At 36.6% G+C, this 15,762-nt stretch overlaps 1 protein-coding gene across 3 annotated transcripts in view; it reads right to left on the bottom strand.

Moving 5' to 3' along the window:
• The window catches only part of LOC125237073 (nephrin), a 457,494-nt gene that overhangs the window by 100,023 nt on the left and 341,709 nt on the right, over positions 1 to 15,762 (bottom strand). For all 3 annotated transcript variants that reach the window (XM_048144025.1, XM_048144026.1, XM_048144024.1), the window contains exon 8: positions 14,027 to 14,180. In XM_048144025.1, coding sequence (XP_047999982.1) covers positions 14,027 to 14,180 — 154 coding nt within the window. The remainder of the gene's footprint in view (positions 1 to 14,026; positions 14,181 to 15,762) is intronic.

The raw sequence follows: 15,762 nt of genomic DNA on the forward strand, positions 1-15,762 counted from the left end.
CAAACAATGCGTTTTCAGTTTTTCGATACTGCGCGCATGCGCGGTAAGCCGGCGGACGCTGGCTTTGGGAAATAGACTTTTATGTAGGGTTTTAAAGACTTATGCACGACCCTGTAAATGACGAATAACAGTTCGGGAATAGAAAAAAAATATAACGAAACGGACAACATTGTGTCTATTTTAATGAACAGTGTCACGTGAATCTTGTTGCATTATTAAAAATTTAACACCATTGCTCTATACCATTTTAACGTGATTAATAATAAAAGTCGTAGAAATTAATATGTGAGTCATGATTGAGTTCATAGAAATTCATTTGGCTCGTTATCATATCACCCATCAAAATATGAACAGATTATCAAATCATAATGCCTCTTGAAACTTCGAGAATTTCCGATTCTCCGTAAATCTAATTATCTGATGGTAATAATATGTCTTGAGTGCTTTTGTGCTTTGGAATAATATGAATTTTAATGATGATATCGATTTCGTTGTTTTGTATGTAGCATATTATTAAATATTGAACATAACAATGAAGAAGATATTGCAGAAAACAATGTACTTTATAATACAAAATTAAGTGATACTTTTAGTTAAATAAAATAATATAAGAATTTAAGGATACTTCCAATATCTCAATTAAAAGAAAATGAACACATCCATAGAGAAGACCAGTGGCACATTTTGCAAAACTGAAAAATACAAGTTACGTGCGGATGTCTCTTTCCAACTTGTCATATTAGACAGTGACTACCACTTGTAAATTGTAACTTGTAGCTTCGAGAAATGGGCTACAGACAGTCAAAATGCAAAAAACAAAAACTATTTTTTTAACCGACATCAAAAAAGGAGGAGGTTATGGTTCTCAAAATGTTAAAACCGTAACTCTTTTGTTTTCGTCATGACCGTCTGTCTGTTTATCATTCTGTCCGTATGATAGCCTGTTTTGTGGTATTTCATTGGTTTTACAGTAAGAGGTTTTACAGTAATATTATACATTATATTCATTCAACAACCTTTATAGGTACTATGATCCATTGAAATCGTACATTCAGCCTTGCATCAAATGAGGTAGTTCTAATGTGTGTTTCATACTGTTGTATATGCTATAGTGATGCGGCATCTACGTTTTCCACCTCGAAAGCCAATGGGGTCATTATTAACTACACGAAAAACCATAGAAAATTTCAGCATTTACGATTTTTTTCAACAAAGGACACATGGTACAGCAAAAGTAACTATGCACAATTTAAAGTAGACAAAATGTGTAATTAAATGAGACTAATTTGATCTTGGTACGTCAAATAGTTTCGAAGATTCAGCTTCTCAAAGGTTGCAATATGAAGTAGGGTTAGTTTGTAAAATAAACATAGTTAACGATAAATGAACTAGACTGTACCTTCGAATCTACAGCACTCCTTTAGGAGAAAGCTTACCGAGGTAGTATGTCTCCGTCAACTGATCAGGAAGGTCAAAATCGTCATCTGATGGTGGATCATCATCGAGTGGTTTATCAACATTGGCACACACCAGACCTGGTACATTACCACAGAATTGTCCACTGCAGTAGGTGATAACAGCTGAGCTGTTGACACCTACTTTCTCGCAACCAAGACTGCTGGTACAACCTTCTTTGTAAGTACGGAAAATTGTTCATTTTAAGCAGAACCTGAGGAGTTGGTGGTTCCAACGTCGGTTGAGAAATGAAGCCTTGTGGACTCCATAAAAAATCATATTCAGTATGGATTAAAAAAGATTACACACCTCCGAACAGCTACAAGTACTTTTCCCTTTTGTCGAAATTGTGCAAAACTTACAATGACTGTATCTCAGTAAATATATGGCTTACCAAGACAAAATTATATTCATAATAAAGATAATTTAGTAGACATCAAATTATTCTTAGCCACTTTTGCCGTTAAAAAGGTTCTTGGTGGTAAAATTTAACAAAAGTCAGAAAAGGTCCTAAAATTTTATTGATTTTCATGAATTTAATTATGACCCCATCGGCTTTCGAGGTGGAAAACTTGGATTTGACATTACTATTTCATCTCTAATAATATATAATACAAATTAGAACTACCTCATTTGATGCAAGGCGACACCCCTTAATTGATACGATTTCAATGGATCACTATAAAAAACTACTCGTATCCTCTTTGTCAACAAAGCTTATGCTTCCCGAACAATTTCTAAAAGATTTTAAAATCACCTTTAAAATATCGTCCAGCGAACATCGTAAAGCTGTCACCACTCTATTGTAGCGGCGCTGCTATCGATATCGATATATCGACCATTACGGCGCGCATCACTAGTGATGTATTAATGTGATATAATACTTTGTTTCTGGTGTAATGTATGTAGATGTTGTAGGATAGTAATGAGTGTATTTATCGATGGTATAGAAAGATAATAAACCATAAGGCAAATAATATATAAAAAATATTTTTTTTAAATACGCTCAACTAAATTATTTCATTCCGTTGAATCGTAAGGATCAAGGAAAACTGTCCGAAGTAACTAACTGTTCACGTTTTCAATAGAACATTCAAAATTTTAATAAAACTCAAGTTACAAATTTCATAAAAATGGTAGTATTAATATTACAGTTTTGCTTTGTCCGAAGGTTGACTGGTAGATAATTCCATATGGACATAAAGTCCTACTGTACCAACATTGTGTTTCGTTATTGAAAAAAAAAGGAGCACAACTTCATTTAGGATAAATAACTATTATCCAAATAGCACTCCAGTAATACACTATAAACTGAATTGCTGCAAATTTCATTCTATCCTTTAAAACAGGCTTTAAACAAAGACGCCGTAAAGCTGTCACCGTATTGGGACATTATGTGCCTCCCGGGACATCGACTATCGATAAACAGCCACGATATATCGACTATCGATATAGTGTAACGACACTAGTGATATACGTGTGTGAATAAATTTCGAACGGAATTTCCTTTAGGAAAAATAGTTTATTTATTATTTATGTTATCAGTGAGGTCAGGGAAATGGCGCGATTCTATAATATTGTTGCTTGACATTGCTTGTTATAATTTATAGCGGTTCAGATATCATAAAATATATGAGTTTATATAGTAAACTTCCATTTTATTTTTGGGTAACTTTCATACTAATTATTACCTAAGATGGTATCTTATACTTTTAAACGAGCAATTCTTGTATATTTATTTATTTGTTTATTTATTTATTTATTTAGTTATTTATATATACCGACGATCTCGGAAACCGCTCTAACGATTTCGCTGAAATTTGTTATGTGGGGGTTTTCGGGGGTGAAAAATCGATTTAGCGTAGCCTTAGATCCCGGAAAACGCGAATTTTCGAGTTTTCATGAGTTTTTCTTTCGCGTTAGTAAACGTAAAATATGGTCGTTAATTTCGCCGCGCGTGCATCGATTCCGCTTAGCTCAGTCGTACGAGGTCGGTCTAATGTACGCAGATAGATCGTAGGTGTCAGGGTTTCGAATCCCGGCCATAAATTAAGTTTTTGTTTTTTGTCTTTTTTTTGTTTTTGTATTTATAAGAGTTTTTTTTTATCTAAAGACGTGATATATTAAAATAGAACCGAGCGAAGCTCGGTCGCCCAGATATTTTCTAACTAAATAAGAAAACCCATTCAAGACTTTCAATGTCAATTCAATAATGAAAACTTCGATAGCATAAGTAGTTCTCGAGATATTTAGAAATGTGACAAACAGACAGACAGACGGACAGAGCGGGAGGGAACGGTTCCTTTTGTACCTCTTTGGTACGGAACCCTAAAAAGGCTAAAAAAAAGCAAACAAAATAAGATCATGTACTTATCAACCAAGACAAGAAATAATTCTATCGGACCTACTATAATTATATGTCAAATATTAGATCTACATACTATAATTCGAGATCGGATACCAATATAAAAAAGTGTATTTGCTTGAAGAAATTTTACTTTTGTTACTAGATTGGCATCATATATTACAGTGACAATATCCTACTTACATCTTAAACAATGTCCGAATACGTCAGCACACCTTTTTCGCGTCAAAACAATTTAAAGTCCAGAAAATTAACCTCAACAATTAAAGATTAACTTAAAAAGCTTTCAAGTGGCTTTCAAAGCCCGTAATACTCAAAACAGGGCGACGCACACGTTCAACAAAATATGCAAATCTTTGTAGATTTTAATTATAATTTGACATTTACGGCTCAGATACGACATTGGTCTAAGCGCGACAGCGGTGAGCGGCGGTCATACATTGGAGTGAGACACGGCGATGGGACTTTTCATTCGCACGTATGGCTGCCGCTCACCGCTGTCGCGCTTAGACCAATGTCGTGGCCGGGCCGTTAGCCTCAGAGCGGAGCGTTCGGCGGGGCGTGTGGGCGAGCGTGCGTCCCTATGCAGCGTCGACTCAGGACACTTGTACGAGCTTCAACTGTTTGATATGCACGCCGCACGCCGCCCCGCTGAACGCCCAATATAAGCGTGCACTCAGGACCATACACTTTCAGATACAAAGCGAAATTATTTATTTATTCATTATATATATATTTATTTATTTATATTTGACGACCGATCTGGCTCAGTCGGTAGTGACCCTGCCTGCTAAGCCGCGGTCCTGGGTTCGAATCCCGGTAAGGGCATTTATTTGTGTGATGAGCACAGATATTTGTTCCTGTATTTTTTATATGTATATTAGTATGTATTTATCTATTTAAGTATGTATATCGTCGCTTAGCACCCATAGTACAAGCTTTGCCTAGTTTGGGGCTAAGTTGATCTGTGTAAGGTGTCCCCAATAGTTATTTATTTAATCTTTATTGCACGAAAGAAAAATCTTGCAGTACAAAAAGGTGGACTTAATGCTTTAAAGCATTCTCTACCAGTCAACCTCGAGGCTGAGCAGAGACTGTGAGCGTTGTCACAATTACAACAGTAAAATCAAAACAAATGAAATAAAAGAAAGCATACTAAATAAACTAAACATAAGTACACATAATTATTAACTAGCTTTTAACTTTTTGTTTCTTTCTAGCTCGCGTTAGAAAAAGACAAAAAGTAGCCTGTGTCCCTTTCCATTGCTTCGACCATCTCCACTTAAAAATTACGATAATTCGTCGCTTCGTTTTGCCGTGAAAGACGGACAAACAGACACACACACTTTTCTATTTATATTAGTAAGTATGGGTACCACCATGTGGCCGGTTATGAATTTCACCACTCGTGTTTATTTATATATATTTTAGTTATATACTTATTTATAGTTAGGTATATACAGATTGACCGAATCCGCAACTCCACGCTGCGCTCAAAAACACGCATTACTTACAGATGTTGGGGTTAAGACCGCCAAACTGAAATGGGACTGGGCAGGCCATGTCTGCCGTATGCACCCACAGAGGTGGGCTAAAATAGCCACCGTATGGGTGCCGCAAGACGGGCGGGGATCTGGCAGGCCCAGGCGGAGATGGCGGGACGACCTGGACGTGTATCTCAGCGACTGGCCGGAGATCGCTCATAACCGGGACGAGTGGAAATCGAAGGGGGAGGCCTTTGCCCAGCAGTGGGACACAGTATAGGCTTTAAATAATAATAATAACTTATTTATGCATATCGTTATTTATCTTTATGTATGTATGTTTATGTATTTTCTATTTTTAGTCTGTATTGTGCGATAAGTTTATTTCATTTGCTGACACTTAATTTCCGCTACCTTAAAGTTGTCTGGAAGATATCGCTCTTTAGCGATAAGACCGCCTGTTGTTTACCTTTGTTCGTGTTGATTTTTTGTTTTGTATTCTTGTATTTTATCAAGGTGTGCAATAAATAAAAGAGTATTTGTATTGTATTGTATTGTTGTAGGAATCGTCAGTGGGATACAGGGTCAAATTATAGCGTGGCCTGTACACTTGCATTGTGAATTTAACAAGTTCGGCTTGTTGCGGTTTATCTGTTTGAATCAGCCAAACGTATGTTTAAAACAATATGTGTCAGGTTGTTTTTATAAAATCGGCTTGTTGATTCAAATATATTGCCGATTCAAATGACAAGTAGGTTGTTGTTTGAACCAAAGAGCACGTAGGTGCTATTTTAACCAAAAAACTTGTTGAACGAACATGAAAACTGGCTGTATTTTCTCTCAGTGTACTCTGTCCAGCAGCAATATCACAATTTCGTTTTTTTTTTATCCTGTTTTTTGCAACCTTACTCTTGAGGTGTTATTTACGCGCTGTCTACCTTTTTTGAGAATACAGGGTGCGTAACTGAATGTCACAAACGCTCACAAAACGAAACGCTCGTGGATATCTATCTCTATCGCTCTTGCGGATTGGCGCGACAGAGACAGACTACCTTTCGCGACGTTTCCTTTTCGTTTCGCGTCGCAGAAATGTCATTTGGCACAGAATATATAAAAGTACAAGTGCATTTGGCTACGGCACCAGGCATGGGCCAAAGCATTAGCCTAGCAATGCATTGGGGGAAAAAAGCATTAGTCTCGCAAAATAAAATAGATTTACCAAGAAACAAAGTAAGTTACCCACAATTTAACTGAATTAATTACGCAAATTGGCATTTCGTTCCAACTTTTAAACTCGAGTTGCCCTCTTGAGGGTTGTTTTCCGAAAATCCTGCATTTTTATGCATTGAGGGTAGAATGCAGAACATAAACGGTACGAAATGATGATTGAATCAGGTGGCGTAGCCGAATGAAAAAACGCTCACGAAACGCTCACGATAATATCTCTTTCGTAGCTATCTGTCTCTATCGCTCTTGCTTATTGGCGCGACAGAGCCAGACTACCTTTCGCGGCGTTTCGTTTTCGTTTCGCGTTGCAGAAATGCCATTCGGCTAGACGTAGAAAATTTTTATTCAACAGTTATATTTTGACGTAAATTCAAATTTATTCTGAGCCTAGTGGTATCGATTGTAGACGCTTGTCAAAAAATAATTAAAATTTTACACCCATAAAGGCCTGTAGCTCATAAAGGGGTAGGCAAAGCACATGTACTAGTTTCAGCGCCACTCTTGGCAAAAAGGGGTTGAAAGAAATCCAAATTGCTACATTGCAGTGACAGGTTGCCAGCCTCTCGCCTACGCCGCAATTTAATCCATATCCCACAGTCGACTTCTACGACAGTCGACACCCACGGGAAGAAAGGGGGTGGTGAAATTTTATTCTTAACCAGTGACCACACGGTCAATTTTAAAAATATTTATACTTTAATCAGTAGGTGAAAGTAATCCATAATTAATATTATAAATGGGAAAGTGTGTGTGTCTGCTTGTTTGTCCGTCTTTCACGGCAAAACGGAGCGACGAATTGACGTGATTTCTTAAGTGGAGATAGTTGAAGGGATGGAGAGTGACATCGGCTACTTTTTGTCTCTTTCTAACGCGAGCGAAGCCGCGGGCAAAAGCTACTCGCTAAATAAAGTAAATTAGTTTATACAAATAGACATTAATAGTACATTACATCAGAGGCCGGGAAAATGAGGAATTCCGGCCAAGTGGGTATATATGGGATAGGGATACGAGGCCGGGAATCCGTTTTCACGCCGAGGCATGCATAGTGCTTTTCTCAAACATACAATGAAATAAAAAAATGGTCTAAAGGACAATATTTTTTTCTCAAACATGCAATGAAATATTGTCTTTACGTTCCTTAAAATGGGCTGGGAAGTATCGCTTTTTGGGCGCAACAACTCGAGAGGACTGTAAAGGGATTTCATATTATTTTTTAGGCCTAGGCCTGCAAAGTAACTTTTTTTTATAAAATATTGTCCTTTAGAGCATTTTTTTTTATTTCATTGTATGTTTGAGAAAAGCACTATACATGCCTCGGCGTGAAAACGGATTCCCGGCCTCGTATCCCTATCCGGCCTCGCTCGCACGCTCGCTCGGCCGTATATACCCACTTGGCCGGAAATCCTCATTTTCCCGGCCTCTGATGTAATGTACTAATAAAAAAAAGTTACTTTGCAGGCCTAGGCCTAAAAAAATAATATGAAATCCCTTTACAGTCCTCTCGAGCTGTTGCGCCCAAAAAGCGATACTTCCCAGCCCATTTTAAGGAACGTAAAGACGATATTTCATTGCATGTTTGAGAAATATACTTTTGCGGACATAAACGATGCATTTTAACACAAATAATTTAAAATCGCGTACAAAATTGCCAATACTAACAAAGCCGAAGGAAATTAAAGTGCCTCCATATAAATTTATGTCAGTTGTATAAACACAAATCTCTAAGACTTACGGTTGGTGAAATACTTGGTATAAATACTTCGAATACTAGCTAGTATTATACTCGGGTAATTCACTTTTCGAGGGTTTACTGGTGAAACCCGTTAAGTTGAGCAAACCGGTTTTTGCAATTCGAACTATCTGTAATTTCCACAATGTTGTTATTTCAAGGACAAATTATCTCGATTTATCGGGTTTCACCAGTAAACCCTCGAAAAGTGAATTACCTAAGACTTTAATTCTAACTTTACTCTAAGTCAAATATTAGGTCTAACCTATCATAAAATGAATCTGATATGGCAGTTTCTAAATATTTATTTATTAATATTGAATAATATATTTTTCTAGAATGAAACCAGCTACTTAATAAGTCATCATCCTCCTTGCGTTATCCCGGAATTTTGCCACGGCTCATGGGAGCCTGGGGTCCTAATTAACAACAAATCCCAAGATTTGGCGTAGGCACTAGTTTTTACGAAAGCGACTGCCATCTGACCTTCCAACCCGAAGGGTAAACTAGACCTTATTGCAATTAGTCCGGTTTCCTCACGATGTTTTCCTTCACCGAAAAGCGACTGGCAAATATCAAACATTCCGCACATAAATTCCGAAAAACTCATTGGTGCGAGCCGGGGTTCATAATAAGTAATATAAGTATATTCGCGGCAGGTACTTTTACCAGCCGTAGGTACTAGAGGCCTTTTAATTTATTTTTATTATGTTTTAAGTATTAAAACTCTCTATTAATTTATAAATTATTAGCTTTTGCCCGCGGAAAGAGACAAAAAGTAGCCTATGTCACTCTCCATCCCTTCAACAATCTCCACCTAAAAAAATACATCAATTCGTCGCTTCGTAATTGCCGTGAAAGACAGACAAACAGACACACACACTTTCCCATTTATAATAATAGTATGGATTATTTCAACTACATAAAATTACACATCAAAATTGAATTCTTAAATATTTATACCTGTTCCAAAAATACCAAGTAAAAAATATCTGTTCCACCCTGTTTATTAAAAAAACGGCAGTACTTCTTACACCTCATTGGTCGAGAGATATAAAACTAAAAGAGACCTCTTTCAAGTTTCAGAAACAAAAAGTGGAGCAGAGTGCTTCGGATGAAATGGTTTTCAGGCAGTGTACGGATACATTTAGTATTGGAACTGTGTCTGAATTATATAAGTAGGTAGGTAGTTCCAGTGGAAGCTATTTAATAATGCAAACATTGTAAAACATAGAAAAAATGGATCAGTTACAATTTACAATTGCCCCCCAGTCGAGATTTGACCCCACTAAATTTTTTTACGAGATCAAAATAGTACATTACGATACAAGTGCGTAAAAAAGGAAGTTCGAAACGAGTGGCGATAAATTAAAACACGACCGAAGGGACTCTCCACTCGTTTCGAACTTCCTTTTTTACGCACTTGTATCGTAATGTACTATTTCAGTACAGATGGTGTTTTTTTACGCACTAGTGCGAGAAGTGGTTCATTATATGTTAGGTCGGCCAACTTCGGAGGGCCATCTGTACTGAAAAACGTCGTACGATACACGTGCGAAAAGGAAATACTTCCTTTTTTACGCACTTGTATCGTAATGTACTATTATGAAGATATTTACATAATTCATCATCACCACCACACATTTACATAATTATATAAGAAACTAAGACTAAACTTAAAAGCTAGCTAATGTCTGAAATAGGCCCTTGAGGCATTGTACCAAGGATACTGGCGATATTTCCTCGCTCTATCGCAATGCTGATACGTCGTGCGAGGAAGTCGCCAGCTCTTCGGTCACCAGTTACCTCAACCAGACGCTTAGTGATTTCTGTGAACAACTTGTTCGCGCTGGGACCCCATGGACCTAGAGTTTCTACGCTAAAGATTATTTAACATATTTACTAACATTCGGAGAAATAATAGGTTATTTTTAGATTTAGTCATGTCAAACATTTGTACTGATTCTCCTAAGCCGAAGAACAGTCGAAATATCAAAGAATTTATTTTCCGGGCCGTTGCTAAGGAATGGATCGAATGGAATGAATGTATAGAGCGAACGGATGAATGAATTGAATGGATTGTTATTATCCGAACGGATTTGATGGCAAACAGGGAAATGTTCCGATCGTTTGAAGAGCTATAAAACTTCCTGAAACTGAACTTTTTATATTGAACTTTTCCACATTTAAATGTTACTAAATGGTCTAAAAAATGTATAAAAACTGTACTAGATTTGAAAACTATTCAGTTATAACTTTATAAGGTAAAAGTACCAGTGTTCGACAGCCTGTGTATTAAATGACGACATTAAGTCGCATTAGTGACATCTATTGGGTCACTGTCAAGTATTGGTATTTATTTTTAGTTTTTACCTTATCTAAAATTAAATTTAGTTTTTTAGAAAAAAAACATACTCAAAAATATTTCATTTTTATTTTTATATTCTTCGTTGAGCAAGTAAGTATAATATCTTTCATTAAATTGTACGTAAGTATAAAATACGAATATATTTAATGGATCCAAAAAGCAATAAAATATAATTTTAACATCATTCAAAGTGTTATATAAAATTGTGTTTTGGTTTCAAAGAAACTTGACATTACTTCTGGCATTCCCACACTTTGCATTTGCAATAACATTTTCAATGCAGAGTTACCTTGGTCTGCCTATACTGGACTATCGATTTTTAGGGTTCCGTAGTCAACTAGGAACCCTTATTATAGCTTATTATAGTTTCGCCATGTCTGTCTGTCCGTCTGTCCGTCCGTCCGTCCGTCCGTCCGTCCGTCCGTCCGTCCGTCCGTCCGTCCGTCCGTCCGCGGATAATCTCGGTAACCGTTAGCACTAGAAAGCTGAAATTTGGTATCATAATGTATATCAATCACGCCAACAAAGTGCAAAAATAAAAAATGGAAAAAAATGTTTTATTAGGGTACCCCCCCTACATGTAAAGTGGGGGCTGATATTTTTTTTCATTCCAACCCCAACGTGTGATATATTGTTGGATAGGTATTTAAAAATGAATAAGGGTTTACTAAGATCGTTTTTTGATAATATTAGTATTTTCGAAAATAATCGCTCCTAAAGGAAAAAAAAGTGCGTCCCCCCCCCTCTAACTTTTGAACCATAAGTTTAAAAAATATGAAAAAAATCACAAAAGTAGAAAGGATAATTGTTTTGAACTTGATAGATTCAGTAGTTTTTGAGAAAAATACGGAAAACTACGGAACCCTACACTGAGCGTGGCCCGACACGCTCTGGGCCGGTTTTCACCTTAACTCGGGTTTCGATAGGAATATAAAGCGGGATTTTCAGGCGTATGTTTGTTTTCAAAATTGATTTTTTTACAAAAGACAGATTGACATACTGAACGGAGCTATCTTTGGATTATAAATAAAGCTAAAAGGTATCGAATTGCTTATTAAAAGGATTTTATGTTTTGGATGAATGTTAAGCTATTTCGGAGCCCATGAAGTGTCGCCATAATAAAGCATCAGAGAAATGAACCCCGTTGCAGCAATACCTATTACCTACTTTAGTATAAAAACATGATGATCCGACTCCAACAAATCAGATTATTTTATTTTGTTTTTTTTATTTTTTTATTTGTTGTTTTTCCAGTTTTTTTTTGGTGGTCAGGCCAGGGATTGAACCCCAGTCTTCAGCTTTTGCGGCTAACGTCTTAACCACTAGACCACCCAGCCCGTGTATGATATATATTTCAATTTATAAACATAATAATGTTTTGGTACAGCTCTTAGACTATAACCAGCTCTTGGCCTGTAATATGGGCATTGTAAAAAGCAGCCCCACCCCGTTCGGGGATCGTATTAAGCCGGCAACAGATAGGGCGTATGTCGCCATGATTTATATGAGATAGGGAGGGGAAACAGTCGATGAAAACTATCGATGTTTTCCGAAAAATGTCCCGATTAAGTATGAGGATAAAATTCATCATCATCATCATATCAGCCCTTTATCGCCCACTGCTGATCATATGCCTCTCTTCTAGTACGCCACTTGTCCCGGTCCTGAGCTAGTCTCATCCAGTTGTGACCCGCAATTTTCCGGATGTCGTCCACCCAACGAGCTAACGGATGCCAAGCGCTTCTTACATCGAGCGGCCGCCACAAAAAGGATAAAATTACCACTTATGAACTAGTGGGTGCCCAATTTTATATATTCACGTCACTGTTTGTGTATACAGGATGTATGTTAAAGATGTATTAGCTATGGCAGCTATCATATATCGAAGATGATACGCGTATTCCAAATTAGATGAACGTTTACGGAATTTGGCAAAATAATACAGGATGTGAGAGAAAGGTCATTTTGACAAACTCTGTTAATGCCAATCGCTCACATTTCTACCCAGGAACAAAAAAATACATTGTGGTGTCGCCACAAATCGAAAACATTTTTTCCTATACGAATTTGTAGGAAAACTTTTTATTTTTCACGTGCAATTTTAACCATAAGATTCACTGTTAATAATTCCATAAGCTTTAACTTACAGAAATGTATTTAAAAAAGCCACAAATAGAAACATAACATACACATACAGAGATGAGCTCAAGATTCAGTACCGTTCTTAACAATTAAGGTGGTGAAAGAAAAATATTATCATTTTTTGAAGTCACATACAAGTCGAACGCGATTAATTAACATTATAGAGGAGACTTCCGAAACCTGGCCGAAACGTTGGAAAAAAGGTAAAATAATGTTAATTAATCGCGTTCGACCTGTATGTGACTTTAAATATGTGTACAAAGCGCGAGAACTTAAAGTGTTATATTATAATTTTATCGATATCGATATTCCCGGCTCATCCCTAAGGAATTGTATTAAGACGTGCGTGGCGGATCTGATTTACGGCGCGACTGCAGCAACTGCGAGTAATTTTATTAAAAATGACAGCCATCTTCAAGATATGCCGGATATCCTACATTATATTACATCTGACTATATTTGTATACCGATTTTACAAGGGTTTGCATGATACGAACATTAAACCTGTTTTTATTGATTTCCGTTAACTTAAAGGGGAGGTCGTTTAGGTCAATCACAATTAATTTCTCTAAGAAACTAGCCATCTTCGCGATATGCCGGATATCCTTCATTATTTATATAGAGATTCTACAAGGGATCCATACTTTTAAATTATTAACTTCCCGTGGGTGTCGTAGCAGTCGACTGTGGGATGTGGGTTAAACTGTGGCGTAGGCGAGAGGCTGGCAAAATAATTATGGTACCATCACTGAATGTCACAATTTTCGTTTCCTTTCAACCCATTATTTGCCAAGACTGTTACTGAAACTTAAGCAGTTTTATGTGTTCAGTCTACCCCTTTATGAGATATAGGTACTTATAAATTCCAGTTTGATTTGTTCACTAAAATCCCTCATTTTCTATGTATGCTACAAACATATTTTTTTTTTCTGAAATCTCGTACAAAAATAGCTTCAGAACACATCACAGATACCAGGATATCATGACAACAGAGGAAGCCGTGTTGTTCCAATATCACGTCGCAAATATTACACCTCGCTTGTATGTTCTGAGAATCATATGTCGATTTATTTTTCAATTACTCGGAGTTTTCCAGGAACGAAGGCTTTGTATGTGTTTTTGAATAACATTGGGTATGGTTGAGTTGAGGTGAAATATTTTATAGTAAAAAGTGGTTTAGAATATCGTTTTTCATAGGGGCATATTCAGAATTTGGCCCGTGATTTTTTTGAAATTAAGAATAAACTAAGACGTACCTGTAAGCCATCCGTATTTGCTCCCCGTTCTTATACCAGATAAGCTGAGCTGGTGGGTTTCCCCCACGGCTTCTGCATACCAGTTCCAAGCTCTGGCCTCGTCGCACTGTCTCGCCTTCGGCGTAACCTTCGATGTACGGGGCTCCGGGGGGATCTGAGGGCAATGAAAATTTTTATTAGAATCTATAAATACATATGTACACACAATCACGCAGGTATTCCATAAAGGGGTAGATATAGCACATGAAACTACTCAAGTGTCAGTGCCACACTTGGCAAATAAGGGGTTGAAAGAAAACAACACTGTGACGGTGCAGTGACAGGTTGCCACTCTCGCCTACGCCACAATTTACGACACCCACGGGAAGATGTGTGTGTGTGTGTGTGTGTGTGTGTTTTTGTCTCTTTTTAGCCTCCCTACTTGACGTTCCTAAAATGGGGCTGGATATTTGTATGGGGCGGACAAAAACTAGTATATTATAAATTTAATAAACAAGAATTTCTCATTTAAAGACATTAGATCTGCAAAGTTCTTGTTTCGTTAAGAACTTAATCGACTTCTATATCGATTCCGAATAACCCCCAACCCCCAAAGGTTAATGAACCCCGCAATTTTCCTGAGCAGTCACTTGAAAAAGTATTATAACATTCTTTGAGGTAATCTTATGGGTGGCTTTGAAAAAATACCGCGGACTATTAAATAGGTAATTTTTAAATTAAAGCCACTTTTCCTTTTCCCCCTTTGATGTTCAAAAAATTCCGCTTTAAGCCTTCTTGTTCGGATAAGTTTTTGTTTGGTGGGGTTTATTTTATATAGAAGGGCGGAATTATAAACACAAGTTAAGATTCTTATCTTCAGATTTCCTTTGTTCATTGAAACTTAGATTCTGTGATCAAGTTCAGAAAAAATAGTAACATAATATAGTAAATAGAAATGGAATCTTTCCAAAACTTGTCACGTAAATTAATCACTTTTTTTTTTAGTTTGAATTTGGCATGCATTATTTGTCTTTGTTATGAAATATCTATTTTCTATTTATTCATTTTTATAAACACAATGATGAACTCCTACTAAAATAAAACAAGTCAAAATTCGGCCGAAAATTGGGGAATTTACCCCATAACTACAAAACAAATGACTAAAAAATTTCACTGACAAAATTTAATTTTTATTAAAGCTTCCAAATGCTATAGCAACTCATAACCACATTTCCTTTTCAAACAATGTAAAAAAAAAATGTCCCCATTCCAAAACCACCCCGTATAAAGTCGCACTAACTCCTGAGCTATTCAAATGAGGTAATCCAATTTGTACAAATTCGAGAACATTGGCTTAGGTTAAGTTCATAGTAATGATTAAAGTTAGCTTTAGTTTAGCTGTAGTTTTAGTTAGATTACGTTTAGTTTCCAATCTGAGGGAAACAACGTATCTTCAGAGCGGGGCGGCGTCACACCGAATATACAGGGTGGATAGTCAAAAGGCAAACAATTAAAAAAACAGAGAAAACGGAGCAAAGAAAAAAGTAAAAATGCTTAAGTTTTTTCACCGATTTACGGGGAACAATGGAAACTGTAAATTTTATGCTTTTTTTTTAGTGTGATTCTCAAATTATAGGTTTTTTGATCAACACTAAGTCACTTTCTGAATGATCGTGTGTTTTATAGTTTTTTAGTCTAGATAGATACATTCTTTTATGAGCCGAATAGAAAAAAAAAGAAGATTGATCTTAGTTTAG

Source organism: Leguminivora glycinivorella, chromosome 20 (genome assembly GCF_023078275.1).
Source record: "Leguminivora glycinivorella isolate SPB_JAAS2020 chromosome 20, LegGlyc_1.1, whole genome shotgun sequence".
NCBI classification, from domain to species: Eukaryota; Metazoa; Arthropoda; class Insecta; order Lepidoptera; family Tortricidae; genus Leguminivora; species Leguminivora glycinivorella.